At 37.8% G+C, this 19,392-nt stretch overlaps 1 protein-coding gene across 2 annotated transcripts in view; it reads left to right on the top strand.

Annotated features, from left to right (window-relative positions):
• The window catches only part of NUDT4 (nudix hydrolase 4), a 28,195-nt gene extending 10,461 nt beyond the window's left edge, over positions 1-17,734 (top strand). Inside the window, exons 2-5 of one of the 2 annotated variants that reach the window (XM_030446571.1) lie at positions 3,601-3,711; positions 10,366-10,410; positions 12,421-12,508; positions 14,015-17,734. In XM_030446571.1, coding sequence (XP_030302431.1) covers positions 3,601-3,711; positions 10,366-10,410; positions 12,421-12,508; positions 14,015-14,217 — 447 coding nt within the window. In that variant the 3' untranslated portion in view covers positions 14,218-17,734. The remainder of the gene's footprint in view (positions 1-3,600; positions 3,712-10,365; positions 10,411-12,420; positions 12,509-14,014) is intronic. The other variant, XM_030446582.1, reaches the window with a different exon arrangement.
• Positions 17,735-19,392: the final 1,658 nt, after the last annotated feature.

The raw sequence follows: 19,392 nt of genomic DNA, 5'->3' as shown, positions 1-19,392 counted from the left end.
TGACTGTCTCACTTTTTTTTTTTTTACTTGACAACACTAAACAGGCCAGAACTTTGGCATCCTTCTTTAGAATTTTTCAGTTGTTTGTCTGCAGGCTTAGCATTTATAGTGAATGAGCAAGTCCCATGATGCCACATGCTCTGTAATTACCTTTGGGTTTTTGGTTAACCATATCTTGGTTAAGCATATCAATAGGTGCTTATTACAAGTAGGCTGGCTAGCAGTTTCTCTTCCTCACTCCACTCAAAGGTCATTGCTATTCCTGGACTTGAAAACAAGGTAAAAACTTGGCTAGGAAGACTTAGTGGAAGAGTTTGTCTTCTGCTCCTCTTAGGTGAATTTTATTTCCCTCACTTGGCAGGATTATGGAAAATAATAACTTAGTCTTTGGAGTAAGATAAATTTAACAGTATAACTAGGCAAGCAGATTTGGTGCCATTACTCTGTACTTCAGAAATCTTTTGAGCAAGAGTCATCAACAGTAAGGCTTTTTCAGAGACATAGGAAAGGCAGTGTTCCCTAGCAAGAAATTGCAGTCCTTTGCATTCAGAGATACAGGGTACATATTTATCTGCATGGGAAGTTATTTCCATTGTTGTTTTTTTTTTCTTAACCTGGTGAGATTGTGTTATAAAATGGTGTATGTAGGCCAGAAAAAATGTAGGTGCGATATTCTGCAGTCTTGTTTTTCTGTGGACTACTGTAATTTATGTGACTATGAACTTCCTGAGTAGACTGGATGTCCAGGTGACCTAGATCTCTTCTTGTGATTCTTCGTTTGTTTACCTTATACCAAGGGAAGACGAATTACTGGCTTTTTGCTGCTAATTTTGCACCTCTTTTGGCAAATAAGTGCATTGTCAACAAACCACAGCTTTTTGGTTTCTTAATTCTTTTCTATATTTACAGCCTAGTCATTCAGGTACTGTGGGATATGTCTTCTGGCCACTTACAGGTGGAAATATGTGAAAACTACATCCACTACATAAAAATAAAAAACCCCAAGCTGAAAATGTGTGAGTGTATATTGCTTGCTACCGTAAGTGAACTAATGTGTGTGGAGTGCTTTTCAGAATTACCACAGTCTTAAAATTGCTGTCTGTGACCTCTTGGCTCTTGTAGAAATTCATTACCTCCCAGTATGCTTTTGCTAGCATACCCAAGGATGAATGGCTCGTGCCTTAGTGGCTTCAGATGTTAATGCCATTGGGAGGAAAAAAAAAATGTGTCTAAGTCCTGGGCATGTTCCTTGGTGCAGTCCATGGGATCACAGGAGAGTAAAGCATAGAGGGAAAGATGCTGAGAAAATGCTTCAGTTCTGGGGCTGTGGAGGCTTGGAGAGGTTCCCAGATGAACTCACAGTCTGAACTTCTTGGGAGTTTATTGTATTTATAGCTGTAAAGCCTATCTACCAGAGTTGATGTATTTTAATGTTTATTATGCTAGATGTGTTTGTTTCTGTTTTTAAAAGGGGTAATTTAAAACCAACAGATATACAAACCTGGCTTAATAGACTATTGGTCAGGTTAGTGATAGTAAGCAGTTTTTATATAAAGGCATAAAATTCACGGCTTTATGCTATGCTGCCAGAACCAGCAACTTGATTTATACCTTAGCAGTAATTAAGAATTTCATGTTTGTTTAGCTTTAACTAAACAATGAATGCTTACTGAAACCATTCTACTAAGCTGGGAATGACTTAATGTGATAGAATCATCCTTTTGTTCATCATTGTTGTTAGCTTCCACATGACTGCAGTGAGTGCTAGTTTGATCAGCAGAAAATAGTTTGTAATCCTTACATCTGGGATCTGACAAGTGAACTTGATTTTTACAGCTGCTCTTTAAGGATTGCAGACATGGGGGTTCTTTGTAATGATTTAGATGCTCCACCTAGCTGTTGAAACTTTTTAAAAGTCCATCTAGTATAGCTGTGTGCCATACCCTCTGAGCATCCTTGGTTACTATCAAAGGATGCCAGGAAACTAAAAGCTTTGGTTGGAAGGATCAAGTTGAGATATGTTTGTGTCAACCTTGTTGCCTTTGCTGATTATTCCTGGGTTTTTAGATAGCTGAATAAAAAAATAAGTTGACTGAAAATGTGAACATTTAGATGAGATGCCAAGAATGATTCTCTACTAAATGAGGTCCCTGCTATGTTACTTATTTAGCACAGGAAAAAATTGGGGGAAGTTATATAGTGGAGAATCTTTCAGACTAGAAGAAATCTTAACTTCAAATAAAAAACACTAGAAGAAAATACCTGTCAGACGAGGCTTCAGCATGCACATGCATTTTTGCACTCACAAAGTTATGCAGTCATCTTAATTACACTCCCCAGTTTTTGTAGGTGAGCCTACACTGTGTTTCTGTGAGGGGCAAAGGGATGTAGCGTAAGTGACAGCCCTTGTCAGGCAGTCATTTTCCTGCTTACTTGGACAGAAGATGAGTTTAAAGACCATAAAGATAGGTGGTGAGGACTGGACTGTCACTTCAGTCATCTGGTACCAGTGGGTTCTGTAACCTTTAGACTGAGGTTCTTGTTACTGGTCTTTTAATTGCTTCTAAAGATGCAAGCACTGATCTTGTCCCTTTGCTCCCTGCAGTTGTCCTTTGACTTCAGGGTAGGGCTTAAATAAGTATTGCCTACCATATGAAGTTTGTTAATGCACAAATGATCAAGTATGTCTTACTATCAGGGACCTGTCTCTAACACAAGTTAAACTGTTTATTTCCATATGATCCTGAATCAGGGTTGTCTTATCATCATCATCTGCTGCAAATTACTCTAGATGCAAAGCATCCAAGTTTGTTGTACAGCTGGCTAAAATCTTTTTAGCTCTGAATATTATGAAGAATGTGTCCTACAGACAGTGGGGTTTATATCTGTGTATATCAATGGTATGAGCAGGGTACAGAGTCAAAGTAAGTGAATTTACAGTGTCTTGGAAAAAAAAGCCTTATAAATGTAGGAGTCATTTAATATTCAATGTTGCAGTTTTTTCTCTTAAGGAAATGTTAGAAGAAACTAAATTGGACAAGGGCTGATGAAGTACTCTTATAATTTAGATATGCAGTATTATAAGCATGCCATGCTACTGTAACAATTTAATTACTGAAAAGAAGCTTGTCTAAGACAGAAAATGGGAACTATTTTCTGAAGTCCATTTTTTTAGCCAAAAGATGCCATTGCAGAAGAATTAGCTTAACTGCTGTATGAAGTGTCTTAATTTTATTGCTTTGCTGTCTGTGTAATACTTCAGTATTGAAGAATATTGTTATCAGATATTTGCTGAACATCTTCATTCTTGTGCCTATTGTGTTGTCTATTTTTCACATTGTGTCTAAGCATCTGATGAACATGTTTGTGAAAGGAGATGACAATGACATTATTTTGACTTAGTTGTATTAAAAACATTGGATGTTAATTATTTTACCTTTTTTTTTTAACATTTTACAACTTTTTTCCACTTATTATGTTTAATTTCTAAAGTCTATAATCTGTCTGGCAAGGTGAATAAGTGAACTGCTGAAAAAATATGTAGCACCAAGATTCCTGGCTTGTGAGCTCTATGTAATGGTGATTTGCCATTATTTATAGGTGCTGTTGGTAAGCAGTAGCCGATACCCAGATCAGTGGATTGTACCTGGAGGAGGAATGGAACCAGAAGAAGAGCCAGGGGGAGCAGCCGTCAGAGAGGTGTATGAAGAGGTAACAAAACAACAACAAAAAAATCCATCTGCTTTCTGCTGCTGCTGTTTTCAGATGGGAATCAAGAAGAAAAAGGGAACTCTCCTTTGTCCAGGATTTGACTGAGACTTTCATGGTTGTGAAATTCAAAGAACAGCAGTTCTGTGTGTTAGAACAGGGTATAGCATGGTGAGGTTAAATTAATCAGCTTGCTTCCCAGCATGCTTTCATTTCATGGCTAAATTTCTGTCTGACTCATAAACACCTAATGAAAGTAGAACTGTGACTTTATGCCAAATGACATATTACAGTAGTGTAGTATTTCTGCATTTGTGCGGAAAATGCTTGACTCAACTCTTCCAGAATAGAGTGAAGGTGAGTGAATAAACCATTTACATATAACTGCATAAGAGAGATAAATAGACCTTTGAGGATATTCCAAGCTAAACTGTTTTGAAACTGATGTATATAAACATTTGAGAACTGACCTATAAAAAGGCCTCACTAAGTACATTTAAGGCTGTTATCTATAAAGAAACCACCATAGTTATGATCTGCCTTTTTATCTGTGCCCCCACCCTTAGGCAAAACAGATTTTTAATTCTTGATGAAATAAAGCAGTTTCCCACTCTTGTATGATACTTACGTTTCAAATTCAAAATTCTGTTTTTCTAACTCTATTTTCCTCTTAATGTTTTATAACATACTGCTCAAATAGAAGGTAAAAAGTTTTGCATAAAGTGGATGCATGTTGGCAAGTGAGTGAAATACAGCATTTCTGGTAGTCTTAATCAGTTTTCTGATCCCAGTTTGCTGTTCACAAAATATACTAATATACTAAATGTACTAATACCATACACATATGCCTGTTAGTAGGTACAGCAATTTTAAAAAAAATATCTGTGCTACCTAGTAAGCTTACTTACCCTAAAAATTGATTTTGCTGGGTGGTAGGAGCTTGGAACTTGATGTAGATTAAGCTTCCCCTGAATGGTGCTTCAAAATGAGATCTTACCTGAACTGATTTCAGTGACCCTTCATGCAACAAAGTTCAAACATAAGTAAGCTTCACCAATAGTTACTCCAGTCTTTCCCTCTGTCTTCAGTTTCACCAGGGGAGACAATTTTTAGCTGCCCAGAATACATTCAGATAAGTGCTCATGTATTGATAAAAGTAAAGGAGACAACCTTTACAGTCTGGTGTCTTTTGAAAGGAGAAAAGATTTAGCATTCTAGGAATGAAAGGCAGTAGTAGCACCTCTGGGGAATGTCCTGGTGTCAGTCCCACTGTCATGAGTTGGTGGGTGGGTTTAAATAGTACAGGACCACTGGCTCAGTGTTCTGAACACTGGTAGTTATAATTACTGATCTGTCTTAATGCACAATCCAAGATGAGGAAAAGTAAAATCTCATCTCCATGTTAAACTAGAGCTGACTGAGCTGTAGTCACATTTGGCTTTTCTCCAGTGGTGAAGAATGGTTCATCTTGAAAGGACCTGTCTGCAACTAGGATGCCATCAAAGTTGCTGTGGGGGATTGACAAACTCTTGAAAGCTGCCTGAGTGGTCTGGTTTCTGGATTTGCAGGGGATGTGTTGCTACACACATCTGTCAGGCTGACTTCATAGCAAACTAGTATAGCAGTGAGAGTTGTGACCTGAGGGCTGATAAGTTTTCTGTTACACATGGTTCTGCACTGGGACTGTTCTGAGGAACACTTCTAAGTCCTGGCTTTACTAGAGCTGTGCTCACTAATTTCTGCAGTGGTGCAGTGTATGGACTGTGAGTGTTGAGTAAGGTTAAGCTGGGATAGCTAAGGAGTAGGTACTAGATGATACATTATGTATTATAAACTTAGTAGAAATCTCGCCATTAATCTAAAAGCCCAGTTGGTGTGCATACTACCCAGACACTGGTTCCTACAGATACCAATGTTAGTTGCTTCTGAATTATCTTTTTACCTTTGGACATTCTTTCACACCAGCAGAAAAAAAAAAAAATCATCACAAAGTGAAAAATAGGGGGACCCACAGGTATGATGTGAAGCAGCCCTTCCATAGCTCAGCTCTGATCCTGCCCTCACTTCTTTGTAGGGGCAAAGCAAAACATTCTCCCAAATGCTGTGGTGGTTCTGGTCAAGAACTGCAGTACTCAGCAACCCGACACTGTTCTGGATGCTGGGGACCTGTCAGCCTCCACTCTCATGTTCCTTTGATTGTGTTTTGTTGAAGTGCTATGGTGCAGCTACGTGTGAGCACGAGGCTTTGGCATATGCTTTATTACTTTTCAGTGTATTCAGTGCCATTCTGTAGCTGCTTAGAATATGTGTTGCTATCAAAATTTCAGTTAGAGGTTTCTTGATTGATTGAAAAGCTGCATGTTGCAAATGACTAAAATAATGCCATTGTCATCACTGCTTATACAAAAGAGAAACTGTTTCTAAAGGTAAAGAAAAGAACCTTGCAAATCTAAAAGCTCCTGTGTGATGATAGCAAGGTCATTTTGCTTAGAAGTTAAACTAACGGTGTTCTGTAGTAAGATGCAGACTGACAGCCACATTCTCTGCTGAGCTGTGCTTGCACATACATAAAGATTTTTCATAGGGCAGAGCCTTTAACAAGTAAAAAGTCATTTGGTGACACTTGTTCTACAGTTTCTGAGTTTCCAGGGTTGAATGGCTCATGTAGCTGATGAGCATTAAAACTTTATGCCCTAAAGTAAAATATTCTTAAGCTATGGGCTGCATCTTGTGTGCCGCCATGAGACTGCACAGAAAAGTCCCATCTTTGAAGAAAAGCCAGAGTGGTATTCAGGATCTTGACTTGAGCCATGGAAATTCATACTAACCTTTCTAGAGATGGATGTCCTTTCTATTTTTATACTAAGGTTAATGTCACCTGGCAAACTGGTTACAGTACAGTGAGCTGTTAAGAGTTATGTGAATGAATAAACTTCAAAGGTGGCACACTGTGGCCCTGGTTTGACCTGTGTTTCTTCAGTATTGGGTCATGCACAAACTGAACATCAGTTTCTATTAATTACTTTAATTTCTATTCTAAAGTAGAGAAATTGATAAGAGTTGTAATGGCATTTCTCATGGTAGGAGTGCTAATACTTCACAATATGATGCTGTCTCTGAATATCCTTTGCTTTCCTACTAACAAAATTATTTAAAATCCTTGTTTGAAAACTCAAAGATCTTCTTAGTCAAATCTGTGTGAACTGCAACTTGTCCCATAGTCTGCCTGTATGCGTGACTCCAGATTTTTCTCTATGCTTAACTGGCTGTGTTGGTGACCTGGGTTTTTGCCTCTATTAGCTGTTTAGTACAAATTTCATTTAAGTTGCCTGCAAGTTCAGTTTGCAGTAATTAAGGTAACCTGTCAAGTTTGCTAGGTACAGTAAGTTTCTCCAAACCTGAAAGTAGAATAACAAAATTAATGTAAATAAAGCAATTCCAGGAAGGAAATCAACCTCACCTAAATGTGAAACTACTCTGTTAATGAATTTGGAGCTTAATCTTTACTTAGTGAATTGAAATGCCTACTGAAAAAATAGGCAGTTCCTCCTAGAGTTGTGTGAATACAGTTTCTGAGAAGAGGAGGCTGATCCTGAAGGTTAATCTGCTGCAGTAGTGAAAATGGCAGTAATATTATTTAAGACTTCTTGCAGGAAATAGAGGAATCTCCTCCAGTGAGCATCTGATATTTTGAAAATGACTGTTACAGACTAGGAAGGTACTTTTAAAAGTATTGTAGCAGATATAGTGAAACTCTTTAGGGTTTATAGGAGTATGTAAGACAGAGCAGGAATAGTCTTGCACTGTGCCGGCAGGAGCCTCGCCATTCAAGTACTATCCAGATCCCACAGTTAAAAATAATACTGAAATCTTTCAGAATTGAAGCAGCTTTCTGCTCTGGAAGACTGTTAGCCTAAAAATCACACTGCGGCATGACTCTTGCTCCATCTACAGGAAAAAGAAGGCAAGTCTTGACTGCACATCTGAGACTGCAGTATGCCCAGAGCTGCCAGCAGTGAATGTCCTCTAGGCCAGTGACATTACTGGGTGAAATGGGCCAGTTTTCCCTCCTCTGGTTAGATTTAGACTTCATACTAAATGATATGCAAAAATTCAGATTTGAGACTTTATCTACATAGTATTCACAGACTTCCCTTACGAATTGGCATGTAGTTCAACAACTTGTCTGCCAAGAGAAATATGGGGTTCTTTTCAGGCTTTTCTCCTGAAGTTTAGATGGTTTCACTGTCTTATTGTAGCCTATCAGACTTTGTTTGCTTAAAGAACTGTATTGTAGCAGCTATGGGCATGTACCAGCCAAAGGAAGAAAGATATTTTTATTAGCAACAAAGTGGTTTGAAATCTAGTGTATTCCATTAGAAGGTTGTAATAGGGAAAGTGGGAACTTTTGACTTTCTAGGGAAAAAGCTAAAGCACTTCTTGGTGGTGTGGCACTTAGTTTTGAGGAACTATGTTAAGATAACCTAGGGAAAATACTTCTGTTAGCAAAAGCACTTTAAAAATAACGAGACTTGGATTGTGGGTACTTTTTACACTTTGAAAGTAATTCAGTTGAATGTGTTACTTTCAGATAAAAAAAAATCATGTGACTTTACCACTTTTCTATACTTCAAGGTTTACAGGTTGCAAAAGACCTATCTGCTGGAATGATGCTGCATTTTGGAAGGACACATCTTTGTCTAGACAGTAAAAGGCATCACTAATCAAATTTACAAAGCAACATCTGGTTGCAGAAAAGCTTCATTATAAGCTTTGGGGAAATCTTTTATACTTGGTGTAATGGAGTGGTTCTAACGATTTAATTTGGAATTACTCAGCGAAGAATATTTGTTTAAGCCACTGCTTGGAGAATAAAGTTAAGTAAATTACACTTAGGAGTAAAATTGATAATAAAACCACATTGTGACTAATGTACTAGTAAGTTGAAAAGTCTTCTCTGTGAAAGCTGTTCCATATTTGTGAACTTAGGTGGTCGTGGTGCTTGTGCCTGTGTCAGATAGAAATTCTCAGACTCCCACTTTCTAGTTCAGAGAAGCCTTTCTGCATCATTGGTGGAGAGGTTATTTGACCTTCAACAGTCCTATTGTCATGAACCTGGCTTCTAAGAAATCTTTTCAAGTAAATAATGCTTTGCTAGGGCTTTTAAAGAGTTGTAATCTAGAAGGTCTGGGGTTTTTTGTTTTGTTTTTTTAGTGGGGGGCTGTGGTTGTTTAGGTTTGTGGTGAGGTGGAGTCCCTCCCTTTGGTAGTGCATAGTCCCCTTTAGAGCAGTTCCATGGTCCTTGGCAAAGCTTTTCTTGAGGTTTGAGAAACCTGCAGAGTCTGTCCTGGGTTTTGTGATGCTGTCTAGCTGTTTCTTTAAGGGCATGAAACAATCTTATTTGCTGCAACTTTAAATTACAAAACTTGCACAGCTAAAACTGCACACTTGGACACCTGAATTATTAAAAAACAAACAATCCTCTGGATTCATATTTTATGTCTGATGGAATAAGATTATGGAAAATGTGTTTTTTTCATTTGTTCAGCTTGCCACATAAAAGAAATCTTAAAGAATATATTGTTTCCTAGGTATTGCCGCATGAGAAAAAATGCAAAAACTGAAACATAAGGTTATAGCCCTTTAGGTTCTCTTCTCTTTTTTTAAAAGATACTATAATGCTGAGGAAATGAGTGATCAGAAAAACATTTCTTCAGCATGTGTTCCTTGAGGCTAATGTTCTTTGCATCACCCAATTTAGTGCCTGTTGTAGCATAGCTGACCCTTTCAGATCAAATAAGGGTCTGTAGCTTCCATAATTAGTGTGCTGCCTAATCACTTACCCAGCTGGTCCAGTGATGTATTTCAGCTTCAGGAGCTCTAACAAGCATCTTTGTCATCATAGTAGATGACCAGAAGAATATTGTATGTAGTCTTGCATTAACTTTAGGCTATCTCTTGCTCTATTTAAGCAAGATGCTTGTTTTAGACCATGCAAGTGAACAGAACTTCATTCATCAAAACTTCTTAATAATAGCAGCCATCTGTTTTCTTTAAAAAGAACCATTTATATAGAATTGAGGATGTAAATTTTGTTTTAAGCTATGCCAAAAGCTGCACTTTTATATGAAAATGAGTGTTCATTAAGTCACTATGCTGTGAAGTCTACTCAGTAACCTAAAGCTTAATTTGAAATTGTATTTTGGATCCTTAAGTTTCTGTGAAAAATAGCAGTGTAGTTTTAATGATTCTTTTCTAGATTTATTACTATACCACTTTAAATTCTGTCTTGTTCTATCTACTTCCCTGGATTATTTCAGTATTGGATGTCATTGAGCGCTTTAATAAAATATGGCTTTCAAAGAAGATGACAAACCAATATTTTATTCTAGATGGAAAACATAAAAGATCTTTGCATTCTTCGACCCACTCTTCCAGGCAAGCTTTTATGTTCTAATGCTCTAATATTCTAAAACTGGAAACTCCAGAAGCAATGTAGCACTGTCTAATTAAAACTGATGTTAAAACATTTGCTTAAATAACCCTAATACAGAGGAGTAATTCACTTATGCTGATGTAGGATATTTTAGGTTGATTGGTTGGTTTTTTTTTCTATTAAAAAGCATATATTAACGCTATCTTTTTTTTATCTTGTAGGCTGGAGTAAAGGGAAAGCTAGGCAGACTGCTTGGGATATTTGAGGTGAGCTATTTCTTTTAATATTTTAAAAACAATGTTGTTATTTTTAAGAGCTGATAAATTACAGAAACGTGACATCTACACAACAGAATCAGACTTAAGTTTTTAGATATTACCTGTCTTAATTTTTCAGTACTTTCAGTACTGGAAGTGGTATGTTAGACAGGTGTTTTCTTTTGTTTGTTACATGATGTGTGAAGGTTTGAGTAGGAAGATTTCAGAGTACTTAAAACTTCCAGGAAAAGATGAAATTAACTTCTTGATGTTGTGTGAGAACTAAAAAAAAAAAGTGAAATGAACATCATTAAGATTTCTGAAATGTCACCCATGTCTTTTTGGGGGCAATATTCTGACTTTTCTTCTCTGATTAGATTTTGCTGAAGAAATTTGTGAACTTACACACACCTAAATTGGTAGGTCTGTATGTGAAGTATCTCATTAGAGGCTTGATTGACTAAAAATGCTCATGTGTTGGATTACAGATACATCTAACCTTTAGCAAGACTACATAATTCAGAACTTGTATTTTATACTTTAAGTATCTGACTCTGAACTCTTTTATTGGTATTGTCCACTTCTGCTCAGGTTCTAGACAGGAGCAGACTGTGAAAATATAGGTGTGGGTTTTCAGATTATAATACACCCAATGTCCCTGTGTTGTGCTGCATGATGGGTAAGAGTAGAACTCCCTTAGTCTAGTAGTTAGGTACCAATCTCAGAGCTTAATTATAAAAGCAACATTTGGAAGCATTGTATTCCTGATAGGGGTTTCCTCTGTGAAACTATTTATGTTACTGCCAACTTAAATCTAGGCCCCAGTTCAGTTTCACATGGTGGCTCCACAGACAGTTCTGAGTACCACACAGGGACACACATTGTGACCTGCAGGTAGAAGTAAAAAGAAAATGGAAATGAGATCACCGAGTCCTTGTGTTCTGAAATTACAGCCAGAAAGTTTTTCTTTTTTCATAGAAATATTTATTTGCTTTAATAGTAATACTAAGTACTTTTATTTCCTAGTAAAGCACAATGTAAAATTATACTAAGCTTGTAGCGAAACAGTCAAGTAGGAATGGTTATGGGCACATATAAAACCATCTGTAAAGGGAAGAGAGGGCTATAGCCACTCTTAGTTCTTAATATAGTTGTAATTGTAGATGGTCCTGGGTTTACTAGGAGCTCTGTTCTTTTCCAGGGGGCAGTCTGGTTTGGCTAGTGGGACAGCACCTTTAGGAGTGCCTCTAGCCTACCCTGGAGCCAGCAGGCAGTGATGTCTGCACAGGTCTCCTGTGAGCAGGCTGTGGCACAGCAGCCCTGCCCTGAGCAGGCTGCCTCTGTCAGTGTCTGTGTTTTGACTTTTGCTTTCTAAAGAGATGGTTAGTGCTGTTAACATGGCAAAGCTGTTGAGTGGACAGGTGGTAATGTTGTTTGCATTTGTCATGATTGCAAACAGAGTGCATTTAATTTGCCTGACTGAGCGAAACTTCCTAGCCAGCACTACGTAGGTGAGGTGGCCACGCAGTGCAGTTGTTTCCATCTTACAAAGGTGTTTCAAACAACCTTCCAGATAGGAACATGAGTTGCAGAAACAGTTCTGGCAAACTCACTCTAATGTGAGTTATATATATATATATGATATATAATATACACACAATATAAAATATATAAAAGATATAGCAATGGGCAGTACTAGTGGACACCTAATACTAAACTGGGGGACCAAGAACCCCGCTTGGTCCCAACTTCAATCTTCCAATTTGCTTGGGTGGTTTGGGTTGGTTTTTTTGTTTGGTTGTTTTTTTAGCCTAGTAAAATAGAAGAGCTGTTGCTTCAAATAAAACTTCAGTTTTCCTGTCCTTTTGGGCCTACTCAGTACAGATGTTTGTTTAGTGAAAATAAAAGTCAGGTTTTACTGGCAAATATCGTTCAGAGGTAAGTAATTTCTAATTTTATAGTAGCATAAGTCTAAGTTGTTTTTTGCTGAGAATTAAAAGTCTACTTCTAATATCCAAGCAGAACCAGGATCGGAAGCATAGGACGTATGTTTATGTTCTTACTGTGACGGAAATACTGGAAGACTGGGAGGATTCAGTTAATATAGGTAAACCCATTCTCTGTCTTCATCTACTATAGCTAAAATGTATTAAGCAAACTTCTTTTGTTTCCTGAAGCAATTCATTTTATTTTAGGGGAAATACTATTTCTGTTCTGTAAACTTAAATTACTGTGGTACATTGTTCTTTGCTTTGTACACATATAACTAGGGTTGTTTCCAACATACTGTGTTACTTTTATTAATTAGGGTATTCTGAGTATTAAGAGGGAATAAACTCCATTATTAGTTGATACAGGTGTCAGTTTTGGTTTTGGGCCAAATTCTACTGATTTTTTTTTCCCTAAGTAGTATGTTTTGCTGATAGTTTGGGGTATTTTTGAAAATGTCTGAAAAAACTTCATACACACACACACAAAAACCAAACACACAGCCATCAACCACAAACCAGCTCTAGTACATAATTTTACCTTAGACTTATTTTTCAGTAGGGACAGTGCTGGCCTTAAGAGGTATCTGGTCCTATATAAAATCTACCATAGTGTCAGAGATACCAATGTCATGCAGTTCAGTTAGACTAATGTACTTCATGATGATGTAGGGATCTTCCACTTTCAATTTACTTAAGTAAACATATTAAATGGGTTTGGTACTTAATTTAAAAATAAAAAATACCAAAAGTTAGTGTATTCAGTGTATTTGTCCAGCTCAAATTGGAGTTAACTATGAATGAGTATATAAAATTACGTGTTAGTTTGGTTATACTTTGCCCTCTTCGAGAGTGTTAATATTTGCTAACTTAGCACTGCTGATCTCTCAGCAGATGGCATATAACTACAGATCCAAAATTGTCCTCATTTTCAGATGGAGAAAGAGAGGTTTGTTTCTGATAATGTAAAATGGTGTGGAGTGCACCCTGTTAATTGCACACACTTACAACAATACTACTCTTGACCCTGCCTATAAGTATTTTCAGATGCCTCTCATTTTAACAGACTTTTTTGGATAAGAAAAATGGTCTTAGGGTTGTTTTACTATGATAAGTCTCAGAACTCAAAAATACCTTTGGTATAAGATATATTATTTTTGAAAACTTGTGGCTAGCCTGAGTAACTCCATACATGGGTATGTTTTGAGTGTGGAGCACTGCTTTATAAATCAGACAAAGCTATACTTCTGTAACTTCATGCACGCCCGTTAGTTCTTCAGATTGGTTTTGTGCTAGGCATGACAAAAAAGCAGTGTTAACTCATTTCAGTAGTAGCATCCTTTTTTGTAAGGACTAGGAGTGGCTTTTGGAGCCCTGAACAGTCTTGTGTCTAATGGGTGCTTCAAGAGTTACCATGAAAGGCTTTATTAAGAATTTCCTTTCAGTGAGCTCAAGTCAAATCTCTTCTATTCATCTGCTTTTTCAGTCCTCTCACTTTGCATCTTTTGCCTGACAACTTGAACTTCTAAAGTAAAAAATGAGACCAAGTGACCATGCAGGTAGGAAGAAATGATGTTGCTACAGATTTGTAACCATCTCTTTCTTTGTGGATTGTGCTCATTCAGGAAGGAAAAGAGAATGGTTTAAAGTGGAAGATGCAATCAAGGTCCTTCAGTGTCACAAGCCTGTCCACGCAGAGTACTTGGAAAAACTGAAACTGAGCTGTTCACCCACTAATGGAAACTCTGTCGTTCCCCCTCTTCCAGATAATAACTCCTTATATGTAACTTCTGCACAGACTTCTGGGTTGCCCTCTACTGTGAGATAAACATTTGGATTACCTTTTCATTCATGTCATCACAAGGGGACACATCTGTGATCACATGTAGGCATCTGTATAACTGTCAATTCTAAGTGAAATATGTGAATGTGTCATAACGTCGAATTTATTTGAACATGTTTTTCCTTTCTAACAATGTAAAATAGAATTTCAGCAAACCAAAGCCATATGTGGGTTTTTTTAAGATGCCTTAGTAGGCCATTTTTTTAAAAAAACACTTGAGTATATGAATTTCCGTATCTGCTAAAATAAAATCTGCATCTCAGTGGTGTTCAGCTTATTTAAGAGTTGTCAGTTTCAGTCAGTAGTTCTGCAAGAGTACTTGCTTAGCGAAAAGCTTGAGCAAATGTCTTATACTAAAACCCTTACTTGGTATCCACAGGTGAAGAAGCTCTTAAGGTGGCACCATTTGTGTAAATGGGCATGTTGAGGGCAGAGGTGTGTTCAGCGTGACTTCAATAAAGCACTAAACCACATTTGGCCGGTTGAGAACACAGGATACCAACCCTAAGCACTGCTTTGCCTCAGTTATCCAAAAGGTTGCCTTGTCCTATGCACTCTTCATCTTAATGTACTACTAGAGCAAGAACAGTAACTTTGTCTTGCAACTACCAAAAAAATCTGCCCTACATTTGTTTCATTATTTGGTCAACTGATGAACTGTCAGAAGACTTCAATGAAAAGCATTGCAGATCCTCTTCCTCCACTTTTTTTCTCCTTTGAGCCTTTTGACGTGTGTGTTGTTTGTGGTGTAATTACACTGCAGGTTCCAAAAACTTTTGTCTTTATTGAGAACTATCTTATGGTAGTGTTCCTGCAGCCTGTTGTCATCTAAAAATATGTAGAGGAAAGTCAGGCTTACCCAAGGGGCACCCTCACCTTACAGGGCTGTCTCAGCAAGCATGTGTTGAGGTGTCTTGCCCAGCAGGACCCAGGTAATGGTACCTCCTGGGCTTGGAGACAGCTGGGTTGATGCTTAGACTGGTGGAGAAATAGTATTTTTCTTATCAGAAGTTGTGCTGAAAGCTGCCATTTTGAGTTAATTATTAAATACTTCAGTTTTACTGTTTTAACATCAGTTGCTTAAGCTTCTTGAATTAAAAGCTGTCCTCTTGATAAAACTAAGCTGGAATAAATGAGGTACAGCTTACAACTTTCCTGCTCTTAATTATTTTCTCTTTTTTCAGCCAAAAAGGTGAAAACTAAATCTACTGTTGGTCTTAATGTTTTTGCCATTGGAATATTCCGTGTGTGTTTGTGTGTGTGTACAGTTTCTTCTACAAAAACACAATCTAATGCATGAGAACATCCCTAAATCTGATTTTTTTTTTTTCTAGAATCTAAACCCAACTGTACCTCCTCTATAGCCAGCCAAAACAGAGGTTAAGGTAGACCATTACCTCACATGTTGAATTTATTCTGGGTAAAGCTCATTCTCTTACACAACATTTAACTTTTGTAAATAGTCTGACTAGTAAATAGTGAGTGTAAAATGGAAAATAAATGTAATTTAAACCTTTTGTTACTCAATACACAAATGGTTAACTTCTACTTTTTTAACACAAATTGTGTAAAATGCTGCTATAAATTAAAACTTTTTTGTGCTGTTACACTTTTTTAGGAAAAGATGTTGTTGCCACAAGTTACTCCTTAGAAAACCAATCTTGTGCCATATGTAAATGCATTGAAACAAGGGAGACAGGTGATCTGATCTCTTAATGCTGCTCTTTTTGAAGAGGCATAAATACTACTGACAGGACGCATGAGCCACAAAGCTGAAGACTTCCAAAAGGTAGAGTGGGATGTCACCACTTTCCATCCCTGTATCTCCTGTTCTGGGTCACAAGCAGAACTGGAAAGAACACCCAGTTCTGTTCAGGTGCACCTAAAGGTGGTGGAAGTATTGCCAACAGTTTCTCCTTCCTTTCATCCATGGGACAGGGGGGATGGTGGCTGAGGAGGGAGTGCTGGAATTTCAGTAGTGCACCCTGATCCATGTGTACTTCATACTTAACCTAATCCAGATGGTGACACCGTTTGCTCAAATAACTTATATAAGCTGAATGGTTTATCAAAAGTGTTGTTTTGCCAGGTGAAACAGGGGAAGGTAGAGTTGAGCATGTTGAAGAATGTCTTCTATTTCTCAAAATCATACAGTGTGCAAGGGTTCCTCTGGTTCTAAAGCTGCCATTAAAAGAGTGAATAATTTAGCTCCCTTTTTTTGATCACTTTGCTCACTTTTTTGTTCAGTAGTCATTTTAACACTTGAGCAAACCTGTACAGGCTTTCTTGTAACAAGATTCTATATAATCTGTGAAAGCTAAAACAAGAATACAGAGTTTGAGTTGTTCTTCGTAAAAATGCTTCTGTCTCCATTTCAGATTCTTGGAATGAAAGTAATCCAAGCTTGTATGAGACTTAGTGATAATGCATGATCTTGTTTTGTAACTCTTAAATTATGTATTTGATAATAATGTAAAAATGTACAGTATTGCTGTTGCTAACAAACTCAGAGTTGATTGCCTATAAATATTTTGATTATTTTTTGGTCACATACATTTGAGCTGTTCAGTAGTGCCAGACTTTTTTTTTTTTTTTTTTTAACAGCACTGGTTGTATAAATCTCTTCAGCCTCTATGCAACCTTCAGAATGGAGCTCTGTTGCTTAATTCTTTTCAAAGATAAGTGTTCTCTGTATCGTAAATTGAAAACACTTCAGTTATGCTATGGGAAACTGGCAAGGGCATTTTATCAGTCTTCATGAAATGTGACACTAAACTTCAAAGCAGAAAAGATCTGTAAAAATCAGAGTAGCAAGGCTAAAGTTTGGTTCCTTTCGTATTACCCATCAGTTTAAGTGTTACAGAAGCATTTTGTTTCTACGTGCATCTCTATTTAGATGGGCCAAACCTATTTTATGTAGAGCAGATTTGGGATATCTCATACTAAAAATGCTGTACAATGTACCCAGATCTGGTTCCCCAGGAGAGAAAGGGAGCAGACATGTTACCTGCACAGTTAGGAGGTTTTGGAGAGTTAGATGATCGTGGTATAGAACAGAAATAACCTTGAAGTTTAAAATCCTGTGGCACCAGAAGTAAAGCAAATGGATGTTGCTTTTAATACCTCAGAAATATGGAGGTATTGCAGGGGGGCTGTTAAAGTGAAAAATTTATTTTGATGCTTACTTCACCTGACTTCAGCCTAGCGCTGGTCTGTGAACAATGTGCTGTTAAAAAAAAAAACAAAAAGCAAACAAAAGAACACCTACAAAAAAACCCAAACAAACCAGGAAAACCACACCACCCAGAAACTGAGAGGCGAACACTTGGTTTACTTACCAACATGTTTGTGAAGTGAAAACTGAGAAGGGAAAGGGTTGGGGGGGGGGGAACAAATTAAGTTGTAAACATTTTGACCTGCTTGCATGGATTTTCTTTAAAGATTGATGTAAGAATTTTGACTTTTTATATTTGAAAAATAGCAGAATAAAATCTAAATTAGTCCTGTGGATGATGTAGTCATTCCATTGCAAAGGTTGCAAAGTAAGTTTGTGTCTTCAATCCCGGGCAAGAAATATACTTGGTTTCATCTGTTTTCTATTTCTTGTCTCATCCTTGCACTCTCTAGCTGTGGCAGAGCCTTCTCAAGAGTTTATTCTAGCATGACAGTCCTGGCTTGCTGTATATCTCTCTACCATGTAGCTGTTGCCCCACTTCTGTGAGATTTCTACCTCTGCTTCCTGTTGTTAAATTCATACACCTGCCAGATGCAACACTGACATGGATACCTGTACAGTAACAGTGAGACTTGCATCAGGTCAGACCCAAGGTCTATCTAGACCCATGTGCCTCATTTCTAATGGGAATTTTAAAGTATTTGCCTCGTGTCCCCTTGTCTACCACAATTCTTATGGTTAAGGATCCTCCCCCCAGAGCCAGCCAGCATTTCTTTGTGCTGTTACAAGGGAATGGATTTTCCTTGAACTTAACACCACACATCTCTTAGACCACCTTTTGTGAGGCTAGGCTGCCTTTAATAATTGTGCATGGGGCATAATACCACAGAAACCCCTTCATGTATTTATTGGTGCCCATCCTAAGCCTCCAGTACCTGTAGTGAGAGTAGCTGATGGGAAAACCACAGCAGTGCTTCTAAAAGCACAGGAGCAGGTATTCAGTCTGAGATGAGCACACCTGCTACAGCAAGTTACAGCTGAACATTATATGTATCTTTCAGATATAAAACTGACCTTGCAAGCCTGTCTCCAAAAATCATGGACATCTAAACTTGGGTTCATCTGAACAGGCAGGGAGGTGCAGATGAGACCTGAACCAAAAAACACTCCTCCACAGCAGCCCTGAAGTCAAGAGCTCATCTTACATGAGTATCTGAAACGATTTTGAAACAAGCACTTCAATCAGAAATGAGTTTCCCACGTGAAATAATTTATACTTTCCTTTTTTAAAAAAACAAATATAAAAAATTCTTCAGTTATACACTACCACTTGCATGATGTCTGTCTATGAAGGTTCATGAGACACGGTACAGAAACTGGTAATGTACCTCACCATGATCCAGAACTTGAGGGTGGTTCTTGCGAGTTCTGTGAATCCAGGATGGGCTGATCAGACCTAACAACTCCTTCACAACAAACTGAGCTACCCAGAAGAGCCCTCTTAGGGTGTAATTCCCTTTCCTAACACAGGTCATCTAATGCCTAGTATTCAGCTGTTACCTTCCAGGTCAGAGCAGTTTTTATCCTTAGTTTTCTGTCCTCCAAACAGAGAACACTTGCCCACACATAACTCTTATTGTGAGCCTCAAGGGAAGTTTTCAAAAGCAAACAGATAAAATGGTTAAGCTGCTTGAAGCCCTTCTTTTAATGTACTTCAGTGCAATGTAACAATTGCTGCAAAACAGCTAAAGATCTTCCTGCACACTTTGAAAAGCTGCAATATATGAAATCCATCGTAGCAGACACAGCTATATTAGCTTCATGCCATGCTCGTAACAGAAGCACTCAATCCCTCAATCACTTTGACTGCACTACAAATGGTTCAAACCGTGTCCTTAAGTCTTGTACTAGAACAAACTGATTTAAACAGAGAGGCAAAAAAACCCAACAAAACATCCTCTGAGCTTGTGTACCCTCTAATGACT

This window comes from Calypte anna, chromosome 1 (genome assembly GCF_003957555.1).
Source record: "Calypte anna isolate BGI_N300 chromosome 1, bCalAnn1_v1.p, whole genome shotgun sequence".
In the NCBI taxonomy this organism is placed as follows: Eukaryota; Metazoa; Chordata; class Aves; order Apodiformes; family Trochilidae; genus Calypte; species Calypte anna.
The sequence above is the reverse complement of the archived record's forward strand: the minus strand, read 5'-3'. Positions and strand labels throughout refer to the sequence as shown.